The sequence below is a fragment of the Cheilinus undulatus genome, linkage group 21 (genome assembly GCF_018320785.1).
Source record: "Cheilinus undulatus linkage group 21, ASM1832078v1, whole genome shotgun sequence".
Classification (NCBI taxonomy): domain Eukaryota; kingdom Metazoa; phylum Chordata; class Actinopteri; order Labriformes; family Labridae; genus Cheilinus; species Cheilinus undulatus.
This window is the reverse complement of record NC_054885.1, coordinates 40,617,640-40,644,785: the sequence shown is the minus strand read 5'-3', so window position 1 is coordinate 40,644,785 and position 27,146 is coordinate 40,617,640. Positions and strand designations below refer to the sequence as shown.

At 42.3% G+C, this 27,146-nt stretch overlaps 2 protein-coding genes across 3 annotated transcripts in view; both read right to left on the bottom strand.

The window, feature by feature from the left end:
- LOC121529070 (carbonic anhydrase-related protein 10-like) overlaps positions 1 to 4,842 on the bottom strand; it is a 162,520-nt gene extending 157,678 nt beyond the window's left edge. The window contains exon 1 of one of the 2 annotated variants that reach the window (XM_041816746.1): positions 4,436 to 4,842. In XM_041816746.1, coding sequence (XP_041672680.1) covers positions 4,436 to 4,496 — 61 coding nt within the window. In that variant the 5' untranslated portion in view covers positions 4,497 to 4,842. Of the gene's footprint in view, positions 1 to 4,282; positions 4,370 to 4,435 lie in introns of those variants that run through there. The other variant, XM_041816745.1, reaches the window with a different exon arrangement.
- A 3,144-nt stretch (positions 4,843 to 7,986) lies between these two features.
- LOC121529063 (cytosolic phospholipase A2 gamma-like) lies at positions 7,987 to 26,495 on the bottom strand. The gene is made up of 13 exons (XM_041816732.1): positions 26,407 to 26,495; positions 20,067 to 20,177; positions 19,487 to 19,629; positions 16,768 to 16,954; positions 16,571 to 16,676; positions 16,187 to 16,327; positions 16,043 to 16,108; positions 15,799 to 15,945; positions 15,371 to 15,514; positions 15,203 to 15,286; positions 12,075 to 12,229; positions 9,080 to 9,254; positions 7,987 to 8,982 (listed from the first exon to the last, which is right to left on the bottom strand). Exons 1-13 carry the CDS (start codon positions 26,431 to 26,433, stop codon positions 8,813 to 8,815), a joined length of 1,656 nt encoding a protein of 551 aa, XP_041672666.1. The 5' UTR covers positions 26,434 to 26,495; the 3' UTR covers positions 7,987 to 8,812.
- Between the last annotated feature and the right edge of the window lie 651 nt (positions 26,496 to 27,146).

Sequence of the window (27,146 nt, the reverse complement as noted above, 5' to 3'; positions counted from 1 at the left end):
ATCTGTTACTGTGCATTCCTGAAAACACCATTTTCTCTGAATCCATTGGGCTGTTGGTGGAAGCGATGTTGAATGAATTAATGAGCACATTGAGTTATCAAGCTGCATGTACTTTGAGATGTATTTTGGGCCTCTATTGGAGAGGACAGCGGAAAGAGTCAGAGTCTGGGGATTAGAGAGCCAGTCTGGCTAAGTTAGCAGAGCCAGCACCCGGATTTAGAAGGATTCAAACCTGCAACCGTCATTGGTCAGACTGGCTGCAGGTTTGAATCTCAGTCCCGGTGGGTTTAGAGCAGTGGTTCTCAAATGGTGTGCCATGAGACAAGTCTAGGTGTGCCTTGAAAATTTGTCTGACTTTACATAAGTACTACAACTATGCAACAACTAAAGAGACTATAACCAATGTCCTTACTGCATGCAAGCACTACACGTTACATTGCATCATATAGCATTGCATGCTCACTGTCCATCTGTTATCTGTTCAATATGCAAATGTAAATTTACATGTAAAAATATGACATCTCATGCTTTTACTTAGAAAATCGGAGGTATGGTGCCTCTAACAGCTGTGATCCACATAGTTTTGTCTCCATGTCAGCACAACTCAGACCATAAAAATTCATAAATGGGTACAGGGAATATCCATGCAACACACTCCTCTTTGTAAAACAAGCTAACAAGTTTCAGGAGTGAGAAAAGTGGAAAAAAATTAAGAATATCCTCTGGTGGGACACTCCTGGTGTCTTGTCATCCTTTGTGCAACCTCTTCCCTTGTTACTTGTCCATCTTAATAGGAGCACAGAGAGAAAATAGGAACAGGATGAGTGGGGAGTTGCAGTGCATCACTTGCAGAGTGTCAGGATGCTACAAAAGTAAACTCTGTAATCAAACTGATGTAGCTGGCACTTGCTCACATTGCATGCAGTTGGGACTGGGAAATATTGCTACTTGCTACACATGCTAAAGAGGCTATTTTGCAAGGACATTAATATGGTGTGCCTTGAGACATCAGCTTGCTCCCTGGTGTGCCTTGGGCAAAAAAAGTTTGGAAACCATTGGTTTAGAGCATGTCTGACACCAATCCATCCCCCATTTCATTATCTGTTTTAAGCTGCCCTTTCAAAATAAAGTTAAAACACCCAAAATATAATATTTAAAAAAAACAGAGTGAAAGTGAGGAAAGGAAACCAGGCCTCTCCAAGGAAACTACCTCTGTACTGATATATTCAACCAAGATAAGGAAAAGCTAACCATAGTGACACCTGTCTGATACCAACAAAGACAGAAGTCCTAGACTCCCACTGGGGGGTCATTTTTCTATTTTAATCTTCGGGGTTTAACTCTACTCAGCGTCTAAACTGCACAAATATGTTGATTGAGGTTGTCAGAGCTATCTGAGCTGGGCCGACACTGTAACAGTGGTGTGATGTCAGCTAACGCTGAACGCTCACCGTTCATGTGTTCACACAGTCATGCAGGCCTGAGGGCTTTCAGGACGGACTGTAACAAACATCAGCGGAGTTTACTTTAGACCTAGTATCACAGACCGGGGTTAAAGTCAGAGCTTTACCTTGTTTTCATGATTTAAACAGCCCAAAATAGCAACAAGCAGCTCTCACCCTCCCTCTCTCTGTCTCTCACACATAAAAACACAACTAGCAGCTAGATGGTAACAAATATTCACCTGGAGGTCCACATCTGGACTGGTTCCTTCCTTTATTATTGGAAAGGCACAGCAAACAGACATTCCTGCTGTCGTCATGTTGACTTAAGATGTCTGACAGTTTACAGAGAAAAAAACGCACCAAAGTTGAGGATTCTGCTCTCAGGGAGCGGATGTGTGCTGACATACCACCAAAGATATCAAACATGTCAGAAATCTGTCTGACCGGTCAGGAGCAGCCGGTCGGGCCGTGGTTGGCCATTGTGCCCCAAACGCTTTGTGATCACGCTCAATGTCGGCCGACTTCTATGTGAGTCATGTGACTCAAAGCTCATGTATGAATGCGCAGAGAATCACAGTGAGCCATAGTGAGTCATTAAACATCCAGAGCAGCAGGACGGAGTCTTCAGGAGAACAAAGAGAGAGAGAGAGCTGTCTAAACTGCACAAAGACTCTGGCTACACTTGGAGAAGACATGGAGGATGAAGCTTGGGTGATGAAGATCCTGAAGCTTCTGTACCGTACGGCACCACCCATCCTTTAATAATGATGGCTGTTAGTCTGGTTCTTATCCTGCAGGTCGTTCCTCACCCTCTCCAGTTTCTGAGTCTATCCTTCGTCCTCCTCTACGTCACAGAGATGAAAAAGTCCCAGAATAAATCTGAAATAATCATCACTGAGTATTAAAGAGTAGAAATGTTGTCGATGTTTTCTCTAATTGACAGTTATACCCGGCCCACCAGATCTTTTCATGTTTTCATTATAACTGTCCCACCAGTCTGAGGTCTGCAGATTTCCTCCAGTAAAAAAGTGTAAACTGAACCTGGATGATTTATAACATCCTTGATGAATCACAAAAAATAGAAAAAGTAAAAATAATCTAATAAAAAGTCAGGAACGTAGGAGAAATGAATGTTTACTCTATATTTTCAATTTTACATCTCACACTAAAAATTATGGCTCTGACTTTTTATTTCATATTTTAACCTTTACATCTCAGAACTTTGACTTTTTCTCTCATATTTTTACCTTTTAGATTCATAATTTTAAATCTTAAAACCTATTTACACCTTTTAAAGTCATTTTTTGACCCTTTTCAAACTCCTAACTTTGACTTTTATCTCATATTTTAATTTTAAACTCATGATTTTAATTTTCTCATCTTTTGACTTTTAAAACTCATGAATTTGAAATCTAATCTCATATTTTGACATTTTAAACTAATGATTTCGATGTTTATCTCATATTTTGATTGTTAAATATCATGATTTCGAATTTTATCTCAGTTTTGCTGACCAGTTAAACTCCTAACTTTCACTTTTATCTCATGTTTTGACCTTTAAACTCATGATTTTGACTTTTATCTGATATTTTGACTGTAAAGCCTGATTTGAGCTTCGACGGCGTAGCTATGCGTAGCCCTCTGCGTCAACGCGGACCCCTACACCGTAGCCTGACACGCAGCTCCAAAAAATCCTAACTACGCGGCGTGGCGACACGGACCGCAAGGGCTGTGATTGGTCCGCTCAAAATGTCATTTTTCTATCCAGGTCCCTCAGTGGGCGAACCAGTGTGGTAAATTCACCCGTTCTCAGCCTCGACTCGTTTAGCGGTCGTACAGACCGCCTCCACAAACGTCTTCCCTGTCGCCTGAGCTTCAACATTTGCAACAAAAGTATTTGTTCATCGATATCGACGAGCTCCAACTCCAAACACACCCGCTACACCTCGGTCGCCATGACCGGAAGATAAACAAGGATTCGGGTGTGAAACCACACACACACACACAGCCACACCCCCTAGCGCCATGGTTTTAGTGTTCTAGCTCATATTTGACCTTTTAAAAACATTATTTTGACTTTAAATGTCAAGTTTTTACCTTTAAAACTTACAAGTTTGACTTTTTATCTCAGAATCATTCAGGCTGACAGTGGTTAAATCTAGACCCTGTTAGGCCCTCAGGTTAGACCCAAATCCAGAATTCGGCCCCTGCTGTGACTGAGTCTGACCCCCCCGATCTATGGAGTATCCAGGACTAAAATGTTCACTGCAGAGGGATCAAACTGGTTTTCACTGTGGTTTAATTTCTTTTCTTTTTTTTAACAGAAGTTTATAATTCTGGTCATGTGACAGTCGTGTGTTATTTCATGCATCACCTTTCAGCCAAAAGTAAGTCGCTGTGATTTTGGTCATGCTGCCCAGCCCTATCTGAGATGCTGATATCTCCAACATTACCTCTGCTGATCAGTTATAGATACGGTCCTGATTTAAACTCCACAGACTCCATGCAGCCCTAACCCTGCCCCCCATCGCCTCAGAAGGAGGAGCAGTTGGTGCATTTGTGCATCCTGTTGATGTGCATGAACACATGGGCTGTAAATATCAGCATCTGCCAATACCATCACCAACTTCATACCCTCCTGATATCAGATCAATAATATTGAGCCTCCCCATTCTGGTTCTTATGAACAATGACAGAAATGACAGTCCAGACCTGCTGCTAAAGACTCTCTGGATCATTCTGACTCAGGATTGCAGCCATGCAGAGAAAGACTGATCAGAGGTGAAGCATGAGTTTAGACTGAGCTAGAACATAAAGTTAGAGTGGGTGATCATCACCTTCACTGTTTGTTTGGCCCCATCCTGGTTCTGGTCCTCCTCTACTCTGGTTCTGATTGGTCTTTAACCCCATCCTGGTTCTAGTCCCCCTCTGCTCTGGTCCTGATCAGTCCTCCTGATCTCTAAGGACCCTCTTCTCTCCGGTCTTCTTACCTGATGCCGAACAGATGATGAATGTTTGCAGAATCACAGAAAAATCCCAAACCACATTCATCCTTCGTTTAATTGGCGCTCATTGTCTGCAGCTGTTGCGGGACTTCGCTTTGCGGGCTCGCACTTGTGGACGACAGGCTTTAACTTTGCACATTTTCCCTCCTTCCCCTCTCTTCTTCGTCTTCTTCTTCGTGGTCTCTCCCTGTGAATCCTCTCCTCACTGCTCCGTCCTCCTTCGCGCCTCGCTTTGCTGTCCTGGCTGCGTTTCTGGGTTTTTTCCCGTCATTCCTCTCTCCGCGTGTCTCTGTTTCCACCCTGAAGACATCCCAGCCGTGAAATCCGTTCATGGAGCATTTCTTCTTCTTCTTTCCCTCCTTTTCTTCTTCTTCTCTTCCGGAGCTGCTGGCTGTTTGTGGCGCTCAGCTCGTCTGCAGCAGCGGATCAGGAAACTTCAGTGACGACGCAGAGCGCACCGAGGGCGCACACACGGAGAGAAAAGCCACACTTTTATGATTCATTATGAATCAGGAGAGAATTTAAAGATAGATCAGAGCTGTTCAGAGACCAGATCCCCGCAGGAGAGACCATCAAAGTGCGTGAATTATCGGAAAATGGTGCAGAGTGCAGAAAAAACGCAATAAAATCTATTTGGATGAAAAACTTGAACCCAAATCTTTCTGAAAGTTTATACAAGTCAAACAAACACCATCAGATGAAATACTTAACTAAAGAGTGATCATGGATCATGCTGACAGGGTTTATAGTGAATAAAGTCCTGATGTTTTTGTTCTTTATTGCTCTGAAACAGAAACATCTGTGGAGGCTGATGGATGCTCTGACCTACATAAACGCACCACAGCCCCTACTGCTGGGGTAGAGCGCCCTCTGGTGGTCATTTAAGGCAACATAACACAGTAAGGACCTTAAACCAGGGGGGTCAGACTCAGTCACAGCAGGGGCCGGGTTCTGGATTCAGGTCTAACCTGAGGGACTAACAGGGTCTAGATTTAACCACTGACTGTCAGCCTGAATGATTCTGAGATCAAACATGAGCTAAAAACTCAAAATCTGAGTTAAAAGGTCAAACTTGTATTTTTTAAAGGTAAAAACATGACATTTAAAGTCCAAATAATGTTTTTAAAAGGCAAAATATGAGCTAGAACACTAAAACCATGATTTTTAACAGTCAAAATCATGGGTTTAACGGTCAAAATATAAGGTAAAAGTGAAAGTTAGGAGTTGAAATGGTCAGCAAAACTGAGATAAACTTAAAAATAATGATATTTAACAGTCAAAGCATGAGACAAACATCAAAATCATAGGTTTAAAATGTCAAAATATGAGATTAGATTTCAAATTCATAAGTTTTAAAAGTCAAAACATGAGATAAATTAAAAATCATGACTTTAAAAAGTCTAAATGGGTTTTAAAATGTAAACTTTTGAATCTAAAAGGTAAAAATATGAGAGAAAAAGTCAAAGTTCTGAGATTTTAAGGTTAAAGTATGAAATAAAAAGTCAAAACCATCATTTTTAGTGTGAGATGTAAAATTGAAAATATAAACACTAATTTCTCCAACGTTCCTGACTTTTTATCACATTATTTTTACTTTTTCTATTTTTTATGACTCATTAAGGATGTTATAAATCATCAAGATTAACATTTTTATACTGGAGGAAATCTGCAGACCTCATACTGGTGGGCCAGTTAGAATGAAAATATGAAATGATGTGGTGGGCCAGGTGTAACTGTTCCACGGGCCGGATTTGGCCCCTGGGCCTTGGGTTTGACACCCGTGATGTAAACAGACTTCTGGAGGTGGGAGGAATGACTCAAAAGAAACAAACGGGCTTGATAATAAAATTACTAAAGGTGTAACGATACAGAAATGTTTCAGTTCAGTACAGTGATTAAAGTGAACATATATATATATACGTACAGTTCTTAACAAATGTATTAAAGAGCTTCTACATATTGGTGTATTAACCATTGCAGAAACATCAAAATGATTTTTGTAGTTACCAATGCTGTTAATTTAGGGCAGCTGTGGCATAAACCTTACTGTGGTTAGGGTTAGGGTGCTCTATTTTTTTTTTTTTTTTATTAAATTGTATTAAAATAATTAGGTTAAATGAATCATACCTACATTATTAATAATGCTGTGACCTCCTTCCAAAAGTTCTTCAATGATTAAACATGTTAATAAATAAATATATTTTTGAATTGCTAGGTTTTTTAATTGATATATTGACATATTTATACCCGTTCGTTCAACGCTAAAATTTCCCAGCTAACTTGAAAGCATCATCATACAACCACGTGTTAGCTTGTTCAGTATGTTGATGAGCATCTATCCTGCTGATTCCAACACAGACTCTAGCTCTGGATTACTTTTTTAATCAATGGGACCTTCTACAGAGTGTGGGAGAACTTTTTAGAGCCCATCTAGGCGGATAAAGAGGTCAGAGCTGTGAAATCTGAGGATAACTTTACTGTGACACAGCTGCAGATGTGATGGAGTCCTCTCTCTCCCCCCTCAGAGGCTGACGGTTGAAGGTAAAGTTAATGTGATCCACAGAGCCTGAGCACCAGTGTTAGAATAAAAACGATCTTAAAGAATAGGACATTCATCACAGTCTGGTGAGACTTTAGTTCCTCCTCGTTACAGTGACCTTCTAGTTTGAGTGGTGCTTTTTAAAAATGCTCTGAGGTGCTGTCGGCTTCTTTGTCCACTGTTGTATTTTACTGGGAAACAAGGAGTTCCTAAACAGGACACTGTTATCTGGGAATATTCAGGCTGTTGCTGTGGTTGTGTGGTTGCCAGGACAGTGTGACTGAGCTGTTCTCTGGTTTTCTGTCTGAGCTTCATCCCACATGTATTCAGCACACGTCTGTACTGTACCGAGACGCCCTGTAGCGCCACATTATGTAATAACCCTAACCATAGGACTTAGTGTGGGCTCCAAGGTATGCCCTGCTCTACTACCCTGCCCTAACTCTAACTGCTAAGTGACTTATGCCTAAACCTACCCCCCTTCAGGGCTCTAGACTAAACACCTACCCTACTACCTTGCCCTAACTCTAACCGCTTAGTGGCTTAGAAAATGTGGCGCTATTACACCATGGATGGAAAATGTACGACATTATTACATAATGCAGCGTTATTACATAATGCGACACTACACGCCTGTACCGAATGGGTACGGTAGAATACACGTACCTTTACACCCGTAAAATTTACAGTTTAGATTTCTTTATAGAAGTAAAAACTAAAGAATCAAAGTAATCTCAGCTGCTTGTAGAGACTGATATTCATGTTTGGAGTCAGAATGGTCAACAGCAGGGTCAGGGGTGGGCGTGGTCACCTCCCTTAGTGCCTAACGTTTATAAAATCGCTGCTAAAGTGCCCTCAAAGTAGACAGAAGTGGACTCACTGATGATTAAACTGAGATCAACAGGAACACTCCATGGCACACAGACAAGATCAGCTAAGAATCTAGAAGTACAGCTTTGTCCACAGGGGGGCGCCAAAATGAACACAAAGCCAGACAGGAGCTTTAACTGATCTTTATTTGACTGAATGTCCTCATGCATCACGCTCACTCAGTAGCCATGATTAAATGACATGATCATGCATTATTATAGGGCTGAGCGATTTGGTGAAAGAAATCTTGTTGGGATTTTTTTGCCCAATATTGCGATTGCGATTTAGTATGCGATTAATTCTTAAGTTCCTTAAGTCATGCATTTTACAACAAAAAAAAGCAATAATTCATTCTTATATAACAACATAATATTCAATTAAACTAGGCAGAACAGTTTTTTAAAAACATCCAAATGTGATTATTTTTTTAACTCATTTTGCAAATTTGATGTTAACTGCTGTATTAAAGGAATGACATTTTTAATATAATTATCATATTAAACAAGCAAAAAAATACAAAAATGAAGAAAATTTGATTTTTTTGGACATTATTCTAAAAATATGGCACTAGAATGATTACATGATATGTTTTGCATAAAATCTCTGCTGCAACAAAACTTCGAAACTTGTATTTAGACAAAAATTTCAGGTTAAAGAAATATTGCACCTTCTGCGATTTGAAAATTGCAGCAGGCCATATTGCGATTTAAACTAATTTGCGATTAATTGCCCAGCCCTACATTATTATTATCAGGAGTGTTTGTCCCTCTGAGAGCATCCATTCACATTTTCATTCATGGTTACTACATCCTGACTTATAAGCAGGAGAAAAACGCTGACCAAACCAAACACTGGGAGACTCTTCACAGCTGAGACTTCCTGTAGGAGAGAAGGAAAGAAGACTTCTGTTAACCATGTCTTCATCCTCTCTGAGAAACCTCTCATCCTCATCTCTACCTCTCTCTTCTGCGGAGAACGGCCTTGTTGATCTCCCTCAGCAGAGTTTCTTTGTTGTTCCTCATGTTCTCCTTCGCTATCTCCAACAGAGACTTGATCTTCTCTGGGCTGTATCCACGCTGGAAGGTGGAGAACTCCTCCATCTGTGCCTTCACCTCTGCAGCATCTGGACCAGAACAGGAGAAAATGATGGTCATGAAGATAAGTAGGAATATGACAGCAGTCTTTTGGCTGTGCTGGAGTTTTTTTGTGTTGTTTCAGACCTTTGCAGTTGTCTCTGTTGAAGAGCGGCAGGAAAACGATGGTGGGCTCCTTCTCCTTCCCTTCAAACACGTAGCAGCCCTTTGGAAAGTCTCTGTCCTCCTCAATGGTTTTATTATCGATCTCTGGGAAAGGGTGGTTCACCTTGGCTGCATAATCTCTGGCATCAGTCAGACTCTGTGGGGAGCAGAGCGGGAACGTTATTTCAGATCACATGGCCTCTGCACACGGATCATAAAATAAAAGGACAAAAACGTCCTCAGTCAGAGCAACAGTCTCATCTCTATTTAGAGCCAGGCGTTGAGTATCACTGTTATAGATTATAATATACAGTACTGTGCAGAAGTTTTAGGCATGTTTGGGCCGAAATTTAAGGCTTAAGTAAGGCGTGTGATGGTGAGTACGCCCACCTGAGGGCCCCATGGGGCAGGAAGGAGGATTGATACAACCCAGGTCATGCTCTGGATGTCTTTGTACATTACCAAGGGCATGGGAAAACAAAACAAAAAGCACAGCTTTAGGGTGGAGTTATGGGTAGACGTGGTGCTTAAACATAGCCTAGGCTACTGTTAGGGCGGGTAGGAGGGTTGCCACACCCCCCTGGTTGTCGTGTGTATGTTCTAAGAACCTGAAAACTGTTGGTTGTTGCTGGGCGTATTACCAGGGGGGCAAAGACCTGGACAAAAGAAATGCTGTTAAGCTCAACACACACTTGGCCGCTGAGCGACACATGTACATATATATATATATATAGATATATATATATATATATATATATATATGTACAGTGCTTTACAAATGTATTAGACCACCCTAACTCTAACCAAAGTCAGGTTTCTGCCACAGCTGCCCTAAATTAACAGCACTGGTAACTACAAAAATCATTTTGATGTTTCTGCAATGGTTAATACACCAATATGTAGAAGCTCTTTAACCCAAGTGATATTTTTAATGCTAAAATAGAATTATTATTGTTAGCCATGAATTTTACGATTGACGGATTTACAAAAAAACTGATAAAATAGTAAAGCACATTAATATTTCTTGATGAATATGTCAAATTATAGTTATTTACTGTCATTCCTGAAGAGAAAAATGAGTTTTAGTGGTTGAATGTTTTGCTTGATTCATTTCTGAATTCTCAGAGAAGCCCAGTGAGCCGGCTCACATTTGGGTGAATTCAGTTTGAAATTCCTCATTCCTGTTCAAAATGGTAAAAACATGGAGAGCTGACTGAAAATGAAAGAGTCCGCATTAAAGCACTTCATGATGCTGGATGGTCTCTGAGACAGAGATGACAGCTGGTCTGATACATTTGTTAAGCTCTGTATGTATGTGTGTGTATATATATATATAAATATATATATATATATATATATATATATATATATATATACTGTGTTCCACATTATTATGCAAATGATATTTTTCTCTGATTTTCCTAAATATTAATGCAAATGACAGTCAGAATATTTTTCAAATCATCAGCCGTTAGAGCATAATTCAAATGTTTTCGAATGAACTTCATGATGACAAAAAATATTTTTTAAAAAATAAAAACCTCAAAATGCACTGTTCCACATTATTAAGCACAACAGCTTTTTAAAACATTTTATAGGTTGTAAAGAACTGAAAATGGTCATTTGTAGAATTTGCAGCATTAGGAGGTCATATTTACTGAAATCAAACTATTTTAATCCAAAACATCTGAACAGGCCAAGTTCCATGTTAACATAGGAGCCCTTCTCTGATATCACCTTCACTATTCTTCATCCATTGAACTTGTGAGTTTTTGGAGAGTTTCTGCTTGAATTTCTTTGCAGGATGTCAGAATATCCTCCCAGAGCTGCTGTTCTGATGTGAACTGCCTCCCACCCTCATAGATCTTTAGCTTGAGGATGCTCCAAAGGTTCTCAACAGGGTTAAAGGTCAGGGGAGGATGGGGGCCACACCATGAGTTTCTCTCCTTTTATGCCCATAGCAGCCAATGACACAGAGGAATTCTCTGCAGCATGAGATGGAGCATTGTCATGCATGAAGATCATTTTGCTACAGAAGGCACAGTTCTCTTTTTGTACCATGGATGAAAGTGGTCAGTCAGAAACTCTAGATACTTTGTCGAGGTCATTTTCACACCTTCAGGGACCCTAAAGGGGCCTATCAGCTCTCTCCTCATGATTCCAGCCCAAAGATGACTCCGCCCCCTCCTTGTTGACGTCCCGGCCTCATTGGGACATGGTGGCAATCCACCAACCATCCACTACTCCTCCATCTGGACCATCCAGGGTTGCACGGCACTCACCAGTCAACAAGACTGTTTGAAAATGAGTCTTCATGTATTTCTGGGCCCACTGCAACCGTTTCTGCTTGTGAGCATTGGTTAGGGGGGCTGAATAGTAGGTTTATACACGACTGCAAGCCTCTGGAGGATCCTACACCTTGAGGTTGGTGGGACTCCAGAGGCACCAGCAGCTTCAAATACCTGTTTGCTTCTTTGTAATGACATTTTAGCAGCTGCTCTCTTAATCTGATGTATTTGTCTGTCAGAAACCTTCCTCATTATGTCTTTATTTGCACAAACCCATCTGTGCTCTGAATCAGCCACAAATTTCTTCACAGTATGATGATCATGCTTAATTTTTCCTGAAATATCGAATGTTTTCATTCCTTGTCCAAGGCATTACACTATTTGACACTTTTCAGCAGCAGAGATCCTTTTTCTTTCCCACAAACCTGTGGCCTGCTTAATAATGTGGAACATGTGGAAAAGGGCATTTTGAGGTTTTTATTTTTAAAAAAAAATAGTTATCATTATGAAGTTTGTTCAAAAACATTTTAATTATACTCTTACTGTTGATGACTTGAAAAATATTCTGACTGTCATTTGCATTGATATTTAGAAAATCAGAGAAAAACGTTGTTTGCATGATTATGTGGAACGCGGTGTATATATAAATAACAGATAAAATCTGACACTGCACTCCAGCTGAGCCGTACCTCAAACATTTCCCCGGCGCTGTAATCTGGAACGATGAGGAGGTCGATGTCTCTCCTGTCCCCCAGAAATGACGGGAAGGGCACGTTAACCAGGAGACCGGCATCAATCAGGTGGAAACTTTCGTTATGATGGAGGCAATGTGGAACGCTGGAGTCTGCCCAGCAACAGGAGAAAAATGTTTTTTATTCAGCCACTCTCAGGGTAAAGTCTTTCATGTACATTCTTTTCATTTGCTTCATTATTTGGCCCAGAACAAAAAAACTCAAACATCCCTCATTGAAGCTACAGTTTAACCACACTTTTATTTTTCTATGTTATTAAGGCCCGAGCACCGACCTCTGTCAGCGAGGATGCTGGTGCATCTGTCATTTTTCTGTCAGAAGAATCGCTGGAAGCTTTAAGATGCTCAGAACTCGCCAAATTTACAGAGAGTTGTCCCCCAGTGGAAATGTTGGTATTTAGGTGGAATCGTGGAAGTCCATCAAGCAGGCATGAGAGAGGGGGACAGCACGGGTTGGTTTCAGCAAATTATTCCCACAGTTCCATGGTTGGAACACACGCCGACATGTGCCGGGGTGGGAGGGCCCATCAGCGCTGCTAGTTTATTCATGTTTTTTAGAGATTTGTTCAGGGTCAAGGGAACCAGACCTGAGCACACTTGAGTTTATCAGTGTTAATGCATTTGTGCTGTACTTGGGTACCAAACTTGAGTCCGCTTAAGGGGGTGGTGGTCCAGGACAAGGGAGATCTCAGCACACCCCTGCACCAGATCAGGGTACTGGTCAGTGAGCAGAACTGTAGTCAGATCAAAACGTCTCCTGTCTCTCCAAAGAACTGTTTCATCCATGCAGCAGGAGACGATGTCATCCTCTCAGCCACGGGTTCTCAACCTTTTTTAGCCCATGACCCCAAAATAAAGGTGCCAGAAACCGCGAGTTAGCCCTGACTGCAGTGTGCAGATCGGGGCGGAGCTCAACGCCGCTTAAGCATCGGCATTCCAGTGGAATGGTGTTGAGTTCGGGGGGCGGAGCTCAACGCCATTCCATTGGCTGAGTTGGAGCTCAATGTCGTTAGTGGTATTTGGAAAGATATTTACTGATTTGGAGTTTATGTAGATAAGTGGGGGAGAAATTTAGCCGTTTTTTTTTTAGCTGATTAGGTGTTTTTTTTTATTTGGAAGAGTAGGGGAGAGACAGGGAGAGAGAAAGGAGGTTTCAGCTGTTTGTGGATGAGGGGAGGGAGGAGAGAGACCGCTGGATATGGTCTGGAGTAGATGATTGTAGACGAGACACTTTTTATGAAAGTCAGTCGAGATAGTAACAGTCAGTCACTTTTAAGTCACTTTGGCGCAGCTCTAAACTCTCCTAATGAATATTAGAGGATGCTACGTTAAAGCACGTCAGAACTTATGTTAGATAGCGAGAACAGGGCTAAACCACAGGATGAATAAACTCTTTAAGCAACCAGTATAACTCATCACATATCATGTTAAGACATTTTTTAAAAAAGAGCTGATGCTCTAATAAACTCTTCAGCTACCTCTGTGTCTGTGTAACCTGCAGAGAGGATCTCATGCAGCGTCTTTGGATCAAACCAACTACGGGGAGAGGGGTGGATGTTTGTGAGGTTTGGATATAAAGCACAAGTAGAGGACTTGCTTTGACTTGAAAAACATCAGAGATGACAGGACCATGCTTAAAAATAGGGGGATAAATTACAGTTACAAATTACAAGTCGGGAGTGGAGCAGGAGACAGGGTAAAAAAGCGGTTGCAAAATGAAGTGAAGTTGTATGTAACGAGACTGAACACGATTGGTTTATGGAACATTGAGATGGGTGGAGTCAAACGCCATACGCTGAGCGCCACCTGATCTGCAGGCTGCAGTCAGGGGCTTCTTGAAACCGTGGACCCCACTGTACCTGAAGGTGGTTGAACAGCCATGCATGATCAGGAATAGTCACGTGCAGGCCGCCCATAAGGGGGGATAAAAGGAGGAGGTTTTTGGGGCCCAGCCAGTCTGGGGCCAGAAAAATCATGGTTCATTTTAAAGTTTAGCTGTGACATTCATATCTTATATTTCACCTGAATCATAACCACTCTTATCAAGAAACAACTGTCTTTTTTTATTCATTTGTGTAGTGAATAGCCTTCTTTAAATGAAAATACCTTAGGTTAAAAATGGCTTAAAAAGGTTAATAATGGCAAAAAAATGGTGGAAAAAATGGTGAAATTTGGTTTTAAAAGTAACAGAAGTTTGTCAAAAATGGGTTAAAGTGGCAAAAAAATGTGAATAGTTGTAAAATGGGATTAAGAAGTGGCTTAAATGGGTGGAAAATTTGGTGAAATAGGATAAAAAAAAATTTTAAACAGGAAAAAATGGTTAACTAAGTGAGAAAAACTGGCAGAAATGGGTTTAACTGGCGACAATGAGCTTATCAAATAGTGAATGTGGTTTAAATGGGCGTAAAATGTGGGGAGAAAATGGTAAATAGTGGCAAACATGGGTTTAAAATTTATAAAAATGTGTTAAAATTGGCAAAAGGTGTCAAAAATTGGTTAAAATTTGGTAAAATTGATGTAGAGTGGCAACAGTGTAATTTAAAACTATTCTCCATTATTTTTGGGCATCTGAAGACCCCCTCTCAGTGCCTCATGACCCCCATGGGGGTCCCGACCCCAGCATTGAGAACCACTGCTCTAAGCTGCAGGATAGATGTGGAAGTAGGAAGAGGGTCGTTGTTCCACCTAATCAGCTAAAATCATAAAAACATCCGTAGGAGCAGGATGGACTCTGCATGGAGAAAAGCTGACTGTGGAGCTGCCGTTGTTGTCTTGTCTTTCTTCTTTATGCTGGACTTTCAAACTAACTTCATGCATACTCCACCTCCTGGATCAGACTACACATGTCTGTTAAAGCAGCTCTAACCATTTCCTCTGATAAAACCCAGACAGTAGGACCTAACCATGCTTGTTCTTGGACCTTTGCTAAAATAAAGCTCTGAGCGTTATCATGAATTTAGTTAATGTGGACATTTTATTCTGACAAACTCAGAGCAGACAAAGCTTCGTGATTTTTTTAGATGAAATAGACTAAGTCAGAGTGGATGACCTGGTCTGCAGTCTTACTTTGGTATTGGTGGAGGAAGTTGTTGGTGGTTCCCCACTCCCAATTCACAACCAGAGAAAAGACCTTCTGGATGAGAGACATGACTGGAGACACAAAAACACCGACATGTTTACATCTCATCTAAGTAAAACTTTGTTAGTCCGTCTGTTTATCCTTCTGAAACTGACCGCAAACTTTAAACCGTCCTTCCTGCAGGCCCTCGTCCCACGTCTCCATCTTGCTGTGCAGCGACTCACTCATCGGCTGGAAAAAAGTCGGATCCTCCACACTCCTGCTAGCGCTCCGAGCGGCCGCCTCACGATTAGCCTTATCTGGGAGACAGGAAGGGACGCGGTGGAGTTTCAGATCAGGTATTTACTGCTCATGATACAGCAAAAAGACAAATCTATGTAGAGATCAGACAGGGCTCTAGGAGCCAGGAACTGCTTCTGGTAGGAGATCACTGAGACTCTAGGTAAACTAGCAGTAAGCTACTCATTTGTGGTCTGGTGAACTAGTGAGGAGTTGCTCATCCATTCCTGGTTAGTTTTTATTCACTGATGAACGTAAGGATGACTAAAGCAAAGAGGTCACATTTATGTTAAACCATCATCACCAGTGTCTTCCAGAAGCTTCTGCAGGTTGTTGAGTTCATCCAGCGAGTCTGGGTGTCTGACAGTGTTTCTAGTCAGACCGATGAGTCTCTGAATGGATTGGTAACGATGATTGTACTCTGCAGCTGCAAAGTTTATGGCACCGGGCGCTGAAAGACACAAAAATACATTTAACTTCACAAACAGACCGTTTCCTGCAGCTTCTAAATAACATTTAGTATCTTTAATAGTGTCGTGGATATTTACCTTTCAGCCAGTCAGACATGTAGTCTACAATCATCTCCTCATCAGCCAAAGCAGAACCAAGAAGACCTGCAGAGAATAATGACAATGATACCACGCTATAGAGCAGAAGAAATACTCCAACAATGCCACCCTGTGGACTCACACCTTGGAGTTTGACCATGTCCATCTCAGGCTTCTCCTCCTGCAGCTCTCCATTTTTAAACTTGCTGCCCAGCAGAGACGTTTGGACGAAGACACCGAGCTCTGTGAAGCCGGCCTCATGAGGAGTCAGCTCGAACCATTGACCTGAACCATAGAGAGAACGTTTGACACTTAGTAAGAGACCATCAGTCACTAACAGGCCTTTATAAGATGAGTTTTTATGAGTTTATACACTCACTCTTAAATAAATATTGATACCAATCTGTATTTGGTTTTGTTGTATGACAGACAGCTGTGTTATGAACCAGCAGGCCAAATTTCAGTCATGAAAAACATCCCTAAGTTTATCAAATGAAGCTAAGGTTTTTGATTAACCCTGTTTTGCACCTTCTGTTGGTCCGTGTGAGAAGCAGTTTTTCTCCAGGGCGCAGTAGACCGGGTACGGGTTGGTGGCGTTCCTTTTGGCCTCCTCAGAAAGATGCCGCAGATCCAACTGATGGAAGATGATATCTTTGATGAAAATCTGCACAACAATCAAAGTTTGCTGCTCTTAAAATGTGAGATTTTTATTTTTGCCCTTGGACCTGCTTCATGATTCCAGCAGAGACCATCACCGCCCAAATATCAGTGAGAGAGAAGTTCTCATCCTCCGCTTGCTTGCTCAGCCACGCCAGAGCTTCCTCCAGCTCCACCCCAGGACCCAACAGCGTAGACATGACTCTGTCCATCCCCACGCTCCACTGGGGGTCGCTGTACAGAAACGCCATGGCCCTGCAGAGACAGAGAGAGGAGGGAGAGACGAAGAAGAGGTGGTGGTTAGATCTGTCCTACAGACAGTTTTCAGAAACCTCGTTGCAGGTGTCATGGCTGCCGGCCTGTCTTCATATCATCCATCCATCTTCTTCCGCTTTTCCAAGGTCGGGTTGCAGGGGCAGCAGCCTGAGCAAGGAAGCCCGGACTTCCCTCTTCCCGGCCACTTCATCCAGCTCTTCCTGGGGAATCCCAAGGCATTCCTAGGCCAGTCGAGAGACATATATCTCTCCAGCGCGTCCTGGGTCTTCCCCTGGGGCCTCCTCACAGTGGGACCTGCCCGGTACACCTTACCAGGGAGGCGTCCAGGAGGCATCCAGACCAGATGCCCGAGCCACCTCATCTGGCTCCTCTCGGCACGGAGGAGCAGCGGCTCTACTCCGAGTTCCTCTTGGATGGCCGAGCTTCTCACCCTATCTCTAAGGGAGAGCCCAGACACCCTGCGGAGGAAACTCATTTCTGCTGCCTGTATCTGTGATCTCTTTCTTTCGGTCACTACCCACCGCTCGTGACCATCGGTGAGGGTAGGAACAGAGATCAACTGGTAAATCGAGAGCTTTGCCTTTTGCCTCAGCTCTTCCTTCACCACGACAGACCGATGCAGAGACCGCATCACTGCTGACGCCGCACCAATTCATCTGTCAATCTCCCATTCCATTCTTCCCTCACTTGTGAACAAGACCCTGAGATACTTGAACTCCTACACTTGGGGCAGGATCTCATTCCCAACCTGGAGAGGGAATTCCACCCTTTTCTGACGAGGACCATGGCCTCAGATTTGGAGGGGACAGCAATGCAGACCAAACTCTGACAACGTTGTACAGGGAACCGAACAGCCCTTATCAGGGGGTCCAGCACCCCATACTCCTAGAGCACCCTCCACAGGATTCCCCGCGGGACACAGTCGAATGCCCTCTCCAGGTCCACAAAACACATGTAGAATGGTTGGGCAAACTCCCATGCACCCTCCAGGACCCTACCGAGAATGTAGAGCTGGTCCACTGTTCCACGACCAGGATGAAAACCACAGTGTTTCTCCTGGATCTGAGGATCGACTATCTGGATGGACCCGCCTCTCCAGGACCCCTGAATAGACCTTCCTGGGGAGGCTGAGAAGTGTGATCCCCCTATAATTGGAACACACCCTCCGGTCCCCCTTTCTAAAGAGGGGAACCACCACCCCAGTCTGCCAGTCCAGGGACACTGTCCCTGATGTCCACGCAATGTTGCAAAGGCGTGTCAACCAAAAGACAGCCCTACAACATCCAGAGCCCTGAGGAACTCAGGGTGGATCTCATCCATCCCCGGGGCCCTGCCACCAAGGAGCTTTTTGACCACCTCAGCGACCTCAGCCCCAGAGATAGAAGAGCCCACACCCGAGCCCCAGAATCTGCTTCCTCACCGGAAGGCGTGTCGACGGGATTAAGGAGGTCTTCAAAGTATTCCTTCCACCGACCCACAACGTCCCAAATTGAGGTCAACTGCGCTCTATCTCCACCATACAAGATGTTGACAACGCACTGCTTCCCCCTCCTGAGACGCCGGATGGTGGTCCAGAATCTTCTTGAAACCGTAGAAAGTCGTTCTCCATGGCCTCTCTGAACTCCTCCCATGTCTGAGTTTTTGCCTCAGCAACCTCTGAAGCCGCAACCCGCTTTGCCTGCCAGCCCCTGTCAGCTGCCTCTGGAGTCCCACAGGCCAGAAAGGCCCGATAAGACTCCTTCTTCAGCTTTACGGCGTCCCTCACCACAGGTGTCCACCAGCGGGTTTGGGGGTTACCGCCACGACAGGCACCGACCACCTTACGACCACAGCTCCTATAGAGGGACGGAACACGGCCAAGGGAGCGTAACCTGATTGGCTGGATGGTAGCTCAATTGAGACAGGGATTGATTGCTTCTCCCTGGTTTACTGGGTCTCTTTTGATACTGAAGTTGAATTTTTTGACACTGAATGTTTTTAACACTGAATATTTTTTTTAGATTTAATTTTTTTTCACACTGAATTTTTTTTTTTTGGATTGAATTTTTTAACGCTGAATTTTTTTTTAAGTTGAATTTTTAAAAACTTAATTTTTTGAGACATGTAATTTTTTTTTACATCTATTTTCGCATTGGATAAATATTCAGTGGTAAAGAAAAAATAACCGTGCTAATTTGATGGTTTTTCAAATTCAAAATCCAATTTTGATGATAAAAGAATTCCATTTTAGAAATTTAAATTCAAACTCAGATGGCACCAATTTACTTCCATATACAACAGACACAAAATCACAAGCATCCCTTTTGTCTTTAGACATTGCATGTCTTTGTTTTCTCACCTTCACACATCAGCTCCATCATAAAAGAACCCTGTGAAACCAACTCCTTGATTTAATTTAAGATTGCGCAATTTTTATTGCCCAATCTTTCCAAAGAATTTCTGCAGAAAAAGACCAACCCAGCGCTGCAGCTGTTATTCACACATGCTGATGTTTATAGTGTTTGCTGTTACCACGTCGACCCTGAAACTCCTCCCAGGTAGAGCAGAGGGTCCAGCAGGCCGTCCTTTTCCATCTGATAGAGAGAGCCTATCAGACCGATCGCGGCTCTCTCACCTCCTCCTGACCCCAGCAGAGCTATGTGAGGGACCGAGTCCTGGAGGGAGGAAGCATAAAGAGACAAATAAAATGATGCAGAGTGTTTTTAACCCTCAGGCATCACTTGAATTTACTACCCTTTAAAACCATTCAGGACAAAAATGTCCACTTTCAAAAAACTGCTATAAAAACTCAAAAGATTCATATTTTCTTCTGCATTTTTCTGCATAAATCTCTTAAACAACTTCAGCTGTGCTCAAAACTACCAAACATTCAACCATTTTGAGGATTGTAACCCTTTAAATGCTGGTTTGATTACTTAAAGTCAGTGTTGTTTTAATGAAAACAAAAGTCGGTCTGACTTTTAAAAGTCAGACCTACACGATGTGAATATTTACCAGAGCATTAAAAGAATGTTTAATGAAAGACACTCAAACATGAATAATGGAGCCAAGGACACAGAGATCTCTGTCCCACAGTCTCCTCCTCTCTTACTTCAGTACAGTTGATTCCCAGACTGCTCAGAGACTCCAGGACGATCCGTTTCCTCTGGCTGATGTACTCCTGTTCACCGGGACTCAGACTCCGAGACGGACGGACGGATTTCTGAAACAAACAGAGACGTTTGACCAACATCTCAGGGTAAATAGAGACACCAGGAAAAGAGCAAACCTCACACAGCTGAAATCAACCGCTGAGATCAAGAACTAGGAGGAAGATTCTCTCTTTGGCTGTTTGACCACAGAAATACACAGAGGGTTATTTATTCCTGTTGGCAGCTTATTTACAATCAAAATTCATTTATAATCAATGACTGTGATTTCAGACATCTACCTCAGATTTAATCCACATCTGTTTCTGACCGGCTCCATCCAGGAACCATCAGAGGACCAGTTTGCTTTTCCATAAATCCACGTCTTTATGTCATTCTTAACATCTCCATTTTCCCAGAAACACTAGCTCCAAATTCAGCAGAGCTGCTGGCTCAGATGCTCGTGTCTATCAGGGTGGAAACTGGAGCGTCTGATTCTATCCTGAGGCTCACTGGAGCACACTGGAACTCTTCCCTGGCTTCCTCCATGTACATCTTCAGCAGATAAACAGCTTCAAAAACGCCCCGTACATGGTAGACAGATCATGCAGGCCAGTCTAGGCCCCGCCCTCTTTTATTGTGAAGCCATGTTGTTGTAACTCGTGCAGGACGTGCCATGGCATCGTCTCTCTGATAAAGATGTTGTGCACTTGTAAACCAGTCTGCTCCTCTCAGCATTAATGATGCTTTCACAGATGTGTAAGTGACCCATGTGATGGCACTAATACACCTCTACACCATCACCGGTGCGGGCTTTTGAACTCTGCATTGACAATAATTGGGACGGTCCTTTTCCTCTTTAACCCAGAGGGGTCAAAGGTCATCAGTGCTCACTAGGGCTGACAGCTTCCATTTGATTGGTCGAGTGTTTGGTCGAAAAGAATTTGTCCGACCAAGATCACCCTGTCGAGTCTCACTGGGATAACGGAGATCATCTGGCCACAAATTTTTGTCATTTTAGCACTTTTTTTTTTCCATTTTGAACCCTTTCCAACTGCCTCTTGCCTCTGTTGACCCATTATTGTCCCTATTATCCCCATTTTACCTCTTTTTATGCCCATTTTTTTCCCTATTTTAACATTTCTCTATCTGACATGCCCATTTTTGCCAGTTTGACCAACTTCTGCCAATGTCTGCCTATTTTTTCTTTCATAGTCAGCACTATTTTGCCAGTTTATGTCATTTTTTCCTCCTATTTCACCAAATTTCCACCCATTGCTGCCAGTTTAAATCCTTTTCAGCCACTTTTTAATTCCCTTTTGCCACTGTTTATACCCATTTTTTGCCTTTTTTCGGTTATTTTTTGCCATTCTTATAATTTTTTTGCCACTTCTAACCCATTTCTGCTATTTTTAAGATCCAGCTTCACTACCTGTGCCACCTTTTTTTTTTGCCATTATTAACCCATTTTTATTATTTTTGTCAACAAAATATATTTAAATTTGTGAGAAGACTGTATACTACACAAATGATTTAAACAAAGAGATTTGTTTCATTGATAAGAGTGGTTATTTTTCAGGTTAAATATCAAATATTGATATCAAAGCTTAATTTACAATAGACCACACATCCATCTGGGAAAGCTTCAATAGGAAATGTTTGAGAAATGATTGGATGAACGTTCTGTCTGTCACATCTCTACGGGCCAGTCAGAGCAACAAAACACGTAATGTAGCCTCTATCAAGCTGCGCGTTTGCAGTTAGTGAGGAATAACGTGAAACATGGCGACCACAGACATGTCAGTACTCGACTTTTGTCGTTTTTGAAAAGAAAACAACTCACTGCTGTTCTTTGTTCTTCTTTTAAAAAAGAAATGTTGTCAAGTTCTGATAAAACTGGCGCTTCAGCAGCATCCATGCCATAACTGCACCAGCTCTTGCTGCTGCTTGTTTACGTCACGACTCTGCCGTGCCCGAAAGTACTGCCCCTTGTCACTGATTGGTCCTGTCACTTTCTAACCGGGCCCAAACGGTTCAGACAGGAGCTTTACAAGTTGGATTCGCCAGTGAGAAACAAGGAAACGGGCGTATCCATCTGCTTTGCAAGGTTAGGAGGGCACGCCAACGGAAGTAAAAGAGAAACCCAGAACAACAGTTTGTGCTGTAGGGATGGGGCGTACCACTTGTCATTTACACGCTACAGCTAGACCCCAAATGCATAACGACAGGACAGTCAGTGCTCAACATTGCTAAGGGTTACACTACACGGGCCGAGCAGTTCATGACAGCTGAGAAATTGCACTGCACCATGAATGTATCCCAGGGGCCGGACGAGGAGTATGGGAGAGGTTTCTACAGACGCAGGCAGGACTCCTTGACAGTAAAGAAATTGTACTGTAGCAAGACCAGAACAGCCTGTTCAGTACAGCTTTACCTTGAGCAGACTCACCTGTTTTATGGGCACACGGCACATGTTTAAATTGCCAGAGATAAGGGGGACAGCTGGAAGGATTTGCAGTCTTGGTTAACTATGGTTCTTTCTGACAACTACAGATCAGGATGGGTGACAGTCGGAAATGGGGTTCGGTTTCAGCCCACTCTGCAAATATATGAGATCAGCTTGTGGCAACTTTGGCCAGTGTTCAAAACTTTATGGATGAGGGAGTCTGTGGAGGAGTGCAGGCTGTTATCTGATTCAGTAGAGGCAGACCTTAAAAGCATCCCAGCATCTTTGGTCGAAAGGTCCGACAGAGGTAGGTAAACTAGATGTCTCACCCTATCACATCACTACAACCTCTAATACCATGCCACAGCTCAGACAATATCCAATCTCACAGGAAGCACGGGAGGGAGCCTTAAGCTGTCTCAGAAAGTATCTGAAAGCGGGGGTGGTTGTGCAAACATGCCCATTTACCCCATAAAAAGAAAGGTGTGACAGTCAGGTGGAGGTTCATCCATGATCTAAGGGCCATAAATGCGCTCACCCAACCCATTCCAGCAGTAGTTGCTAACCCACACACCATTTGGACTAAGGGAAAGCCGACACATAAATGGTTTTCAACTATTGACTTAGCCAATGCATTCTTCTCGGTTCCAATACATGAAGACTCGCTACCCTAACCCTAACCCTTTCACATTGGAAGGGAAAAATACACCTGGACCAGGCTCCCCCAGGGGGCTGCAGACTCCCCTTCTGGTTTTCATGCCGCTTTGGACAAACAGCTAGGTGATTTTGAGACTGATGCTGATGTTTCTGTGTTGCAGTATGTAGATGATCTGATGGTATGTGCAGAAGAAGAGTCTGAGAGCAGGAAGGGTACTTTGGACTTGCTGACTTCCTGTGCCAGCAGGAAGGGACATATCCGGGTCAGATTGTTTCTCATGAAGGGAGAAGGCTGACAGGTGACAGGAAACAGGCAGTCCGTGACACCCCCTTGCCTAGGACTAAGAAGGACTTGTTGTGTTTTATTGGACTTTGTTCGTACCGTAGGGTGTGGATTCCAGGGTTTGCAGACATGGAGGGAACGCTCAGGGACCTTATCTCACATGACATCAAATTCACAGATAAGGTACAGTGGAAAGAGGGCAGAGCACACTTTTATAGTGCCAAAGAAGGCATTATGGCAAGTCTGGCGCTAGGGGGGTTAGATGGTGATAAGCCTAATGATCTGTTTTTTGACACCTCTGAGGTTTATATGAGGGCGGTTCTGACTCAGACTAAAGGAGGGTTACAGAAGCCTGTGGGATATATCAGCAAGACGCTTGACTGCATTGCATGTGCCTATCCAAACTGTGTTCAAAGCATTGTAGGGATGTCAATCTGAGAGTGGGTGAGGTTTGCACAGGAGACAGTGTGGTGTGATCATCAAGTACAAATGCTCCTCCAGGATCAGCATCTAACACACCTCACTACTCAGAGGTATTTGAAGTATGACACCTGTCTGTTTGGGGACCCAAACTTAACAATTAAAACATGCACCAAACTCAACCCCTCTTTTGGGGGTCATCAGTTATAAAGGATGAGAACCCCTGTACTAGATGACCATGCTGCTGTATTAAAGAAGTCTTTAAACTACAGATTAACACGACAAACTTGAGACATGGAAATGATTATTGAGGTAATAAATAACTGCTGTGTTTTCATTCTCTCAGGGCCGTTTTCACACGAGCACTCTAACAGGATTTTTTAGTCTGACCAGGAAGCTCAGGATGCCAGACATGCTGTAAAACAACACTACAGAAATCCAAGCTGGGGAGGAAGTACCCATCTTTTTAAACCTCTCAACCTGCCCTGGCTTCAGGTTGTCAAAATTCTTGGGACATCTGATACCACATGTTCCAAACTGGTGCAACCTCCATTATTTCTGATGACTGATAGAATAAAAAATGACTGAAAATAGAATAGAAATGCTCACCTTCAGCCATTTTAACCCCAAAAAGAGAATGTTTTGCATCTTTAAACCTCAGGCATCACTTTAATTTACCACCCTTTAAAGCCATTAAGGACAAAAATGTCTACCTCCAAAAAAATGCTATAAAAACTTCACAGATTCATATTTTTTCTGCTTTTTTTTTGCATAAATCTCTTAAACAACTTCAGCTGTGCACATAACTACCAAACATTCATTCATTCTGAGGATTTTAACCCTTTAACTGCCAGTTTGATTACTTCAAGTCAACGTCGTTTTAATGAAAAAAAGCAAAAAATTGTGAAATCTTCCTTAAACCAAATGTTGGATGGCTGGGACATTATTTCTAAATCCAGCTTGGACATGTCCATGATTAGCCAAAATATTAACTTTGATGCATTTTTAGTTTTTATGTAGCATCTGATCTAAGATTTACTACCCTTTAGAATAATTAGGGACAAAAACATCCACTTCTAAAAATGGCCATAGAAATAGTTTACATTAATATTTTTTCTGCTTTTTTGGGTCAAATCTTTTGGTCTACTTCAGTTCTGATCAAAACAATCAAATCATGAATAATTTTCAGGATTTTAACCCTTTAAATACCAGTTTGATTACTTAAAGATCAAAAAATATGGTTTGAATGGGAGTCACTGGGACGTTTTGTCCACCAGGGTAGTAAATCTTAAATCAGATGCTACACAAAAACTAAAAACACATCAAAGTCAATATTTTGGCTAATGTTTGACAAACCCAGGACTGATTTAAAAAAACACAACATGCGTTATCTGGAGAGTAATCACTGTTTTGTGGAGGTATTTTTAGAAAAAAATATGACCATCCTGTAATCAAACTGGCATTTAAAGAGTTGAAATCCTGAAAATTATTCAATAATCGATTGCCATTTAGGACAAAAATGTCCACTTCCAAAAAACTGCTGTAAAAACTTAAAAGATTAACATTTTTTCTGCCTCTTTTTTGCATAAATCTCTTAAGCAACTTCAGCTGTGCTTAGAACTACCAAACATTCAATCATTCTGAATATTTTAACCCTTTAAATGCCAGTTTGATTACTTAAAGATTCAAAATGTGGTTTGAATGGGAGTCAGTGGGACGTTTTTGTCCTTAATGACTCCAAAGGGTAGTAAATTTTAAATCAGATGCTACATAAAAACTAAAAATGCATCAAAGTCAATACTTTGGCTAATCATGGACATGTCCAAGCTGGATTTAGAAATAATGCCCCAGCCATCCAACATTTGGTTTAAGAAAGATTTCACATTTTTTTGCTTTTTTCATAAAAACAACATTGACTTGAAGTAATCAAACTGGCATTTAAAGGGTTGAAATCCTCAGAATGATTGAATGTTTGGTAGTTTTGAGCACAGCTGAAGTTGTTGAAGAGATTTATGCAAAAAATGCAGACAAAAATATGAATCTGTGAAGTTTTTATAGCAGTTTTTTGGAAGTGGACATTTTTGTCCTTAATGGCTTTAAAGGGTAGTAAATTTGATTCACAGTGTTCCCCTGACCTGTTAGAGCAATTTAAATTTGAATTCGTGTAATTGCCTAGAAAGAAACTTTGTTGCAAAAAATGAGACCATGTGGACTAACAGAGCCAGAATGGTGAGCAGAGAAAGAGGAAAAACGGACAAAAATGTCCCTAGTGATGAGGGTTATAACAGTACACCTGCAGATTCTTACAATTAAAAACCAATAAATTGTCCAATATGACAGAAGCCTTTTTTGCTGTTGTGGTGTTAAATCAGCTCTGAGACAGCCCTAGTTTGCAGTAGCAGCATTTGATGAAGGCATGGTTCTCTCTCCTGGTTAAAAACATGAGACATGAGTAAATTATACCCAGAACTCTAATGACAGAGGCTGTTTCTCTCACCTCAGCTGCAGCTGTCGTCTGCTCCATGTTCTCTGGTATTACCACAGCCCCACAGACCGTAATGCAGACACAGATCACTGACAGTCAAACTAGTGCGTCCAGTCTGCATGTGAGGGCGTGGCTTCATCCTTCTGCCAAGGTGTGTAAAGGCTAAAAACACCTGGTAGTGGCTGTTCAGATTTCTCTGTAGTCTCAGTTCCTGATCAGTTTCTTCACACTCGTGGAGACGGTTGGAGGGCAGACTCAGACGAGTACGTACACGATCAGGCAAAGACCGAAAACAAACACTTCTAAGAAATCTCAAGTGACACACGCTTTGATTGGAACCACATGTTGGCTTTGGAGGAGATTTCTACACATGAGCCAGAAAACAATCACAGCTTTGTGGTGGACTTCACTCTGATCAATCACAGCTTCAGTCTTTATAACCAGAAATCAATCAGTGATCAATCACAGCTTCAGTCTTTATAACCAGAAATCAATCAGTGATCAATCACAGCTTCAGTCTTTATAACCAGAAATCAATCAGTGATCAATCACAGGTGCAGTGTTGGCAGTGATTCGGTCTCTGCATCAGTCTGTCGTGGTGAAGGAAGAGCTGAGTCTAAAGGCGAAGCTCTAGATTTACCGGTTGATCTACGTTCCTACCCTCATCTATGGTCACAAGCTGTGGCCAGTGACGGAAAGAACGAGATCATGGCTACAGGCGGCTGAAATGAGTTTCCTCTGCAGGGTGTCTG

Coding starts and splice junctions, on each gene's coding strand:
- LOC121529063 (XM_041816732.1), bottom strand. CDS start 26,433: ATGGAGCAGACGACAGCTGCAGCTGAG. Junction 16,328..16,570: donor CTCACACGGACCAACAGAAG/GTGCAAAACAGG, acceptor TCTATGGTTCAG/GTCAATGGTTCGAGCTGACT. Junction 16,109..16,186: donor GGACATGGTCAAACTCCAAG/GTGTGAGTCCAC, acceptor TATTCTCTGCAG/GTCTTCTTGGTTCTGCTTTG.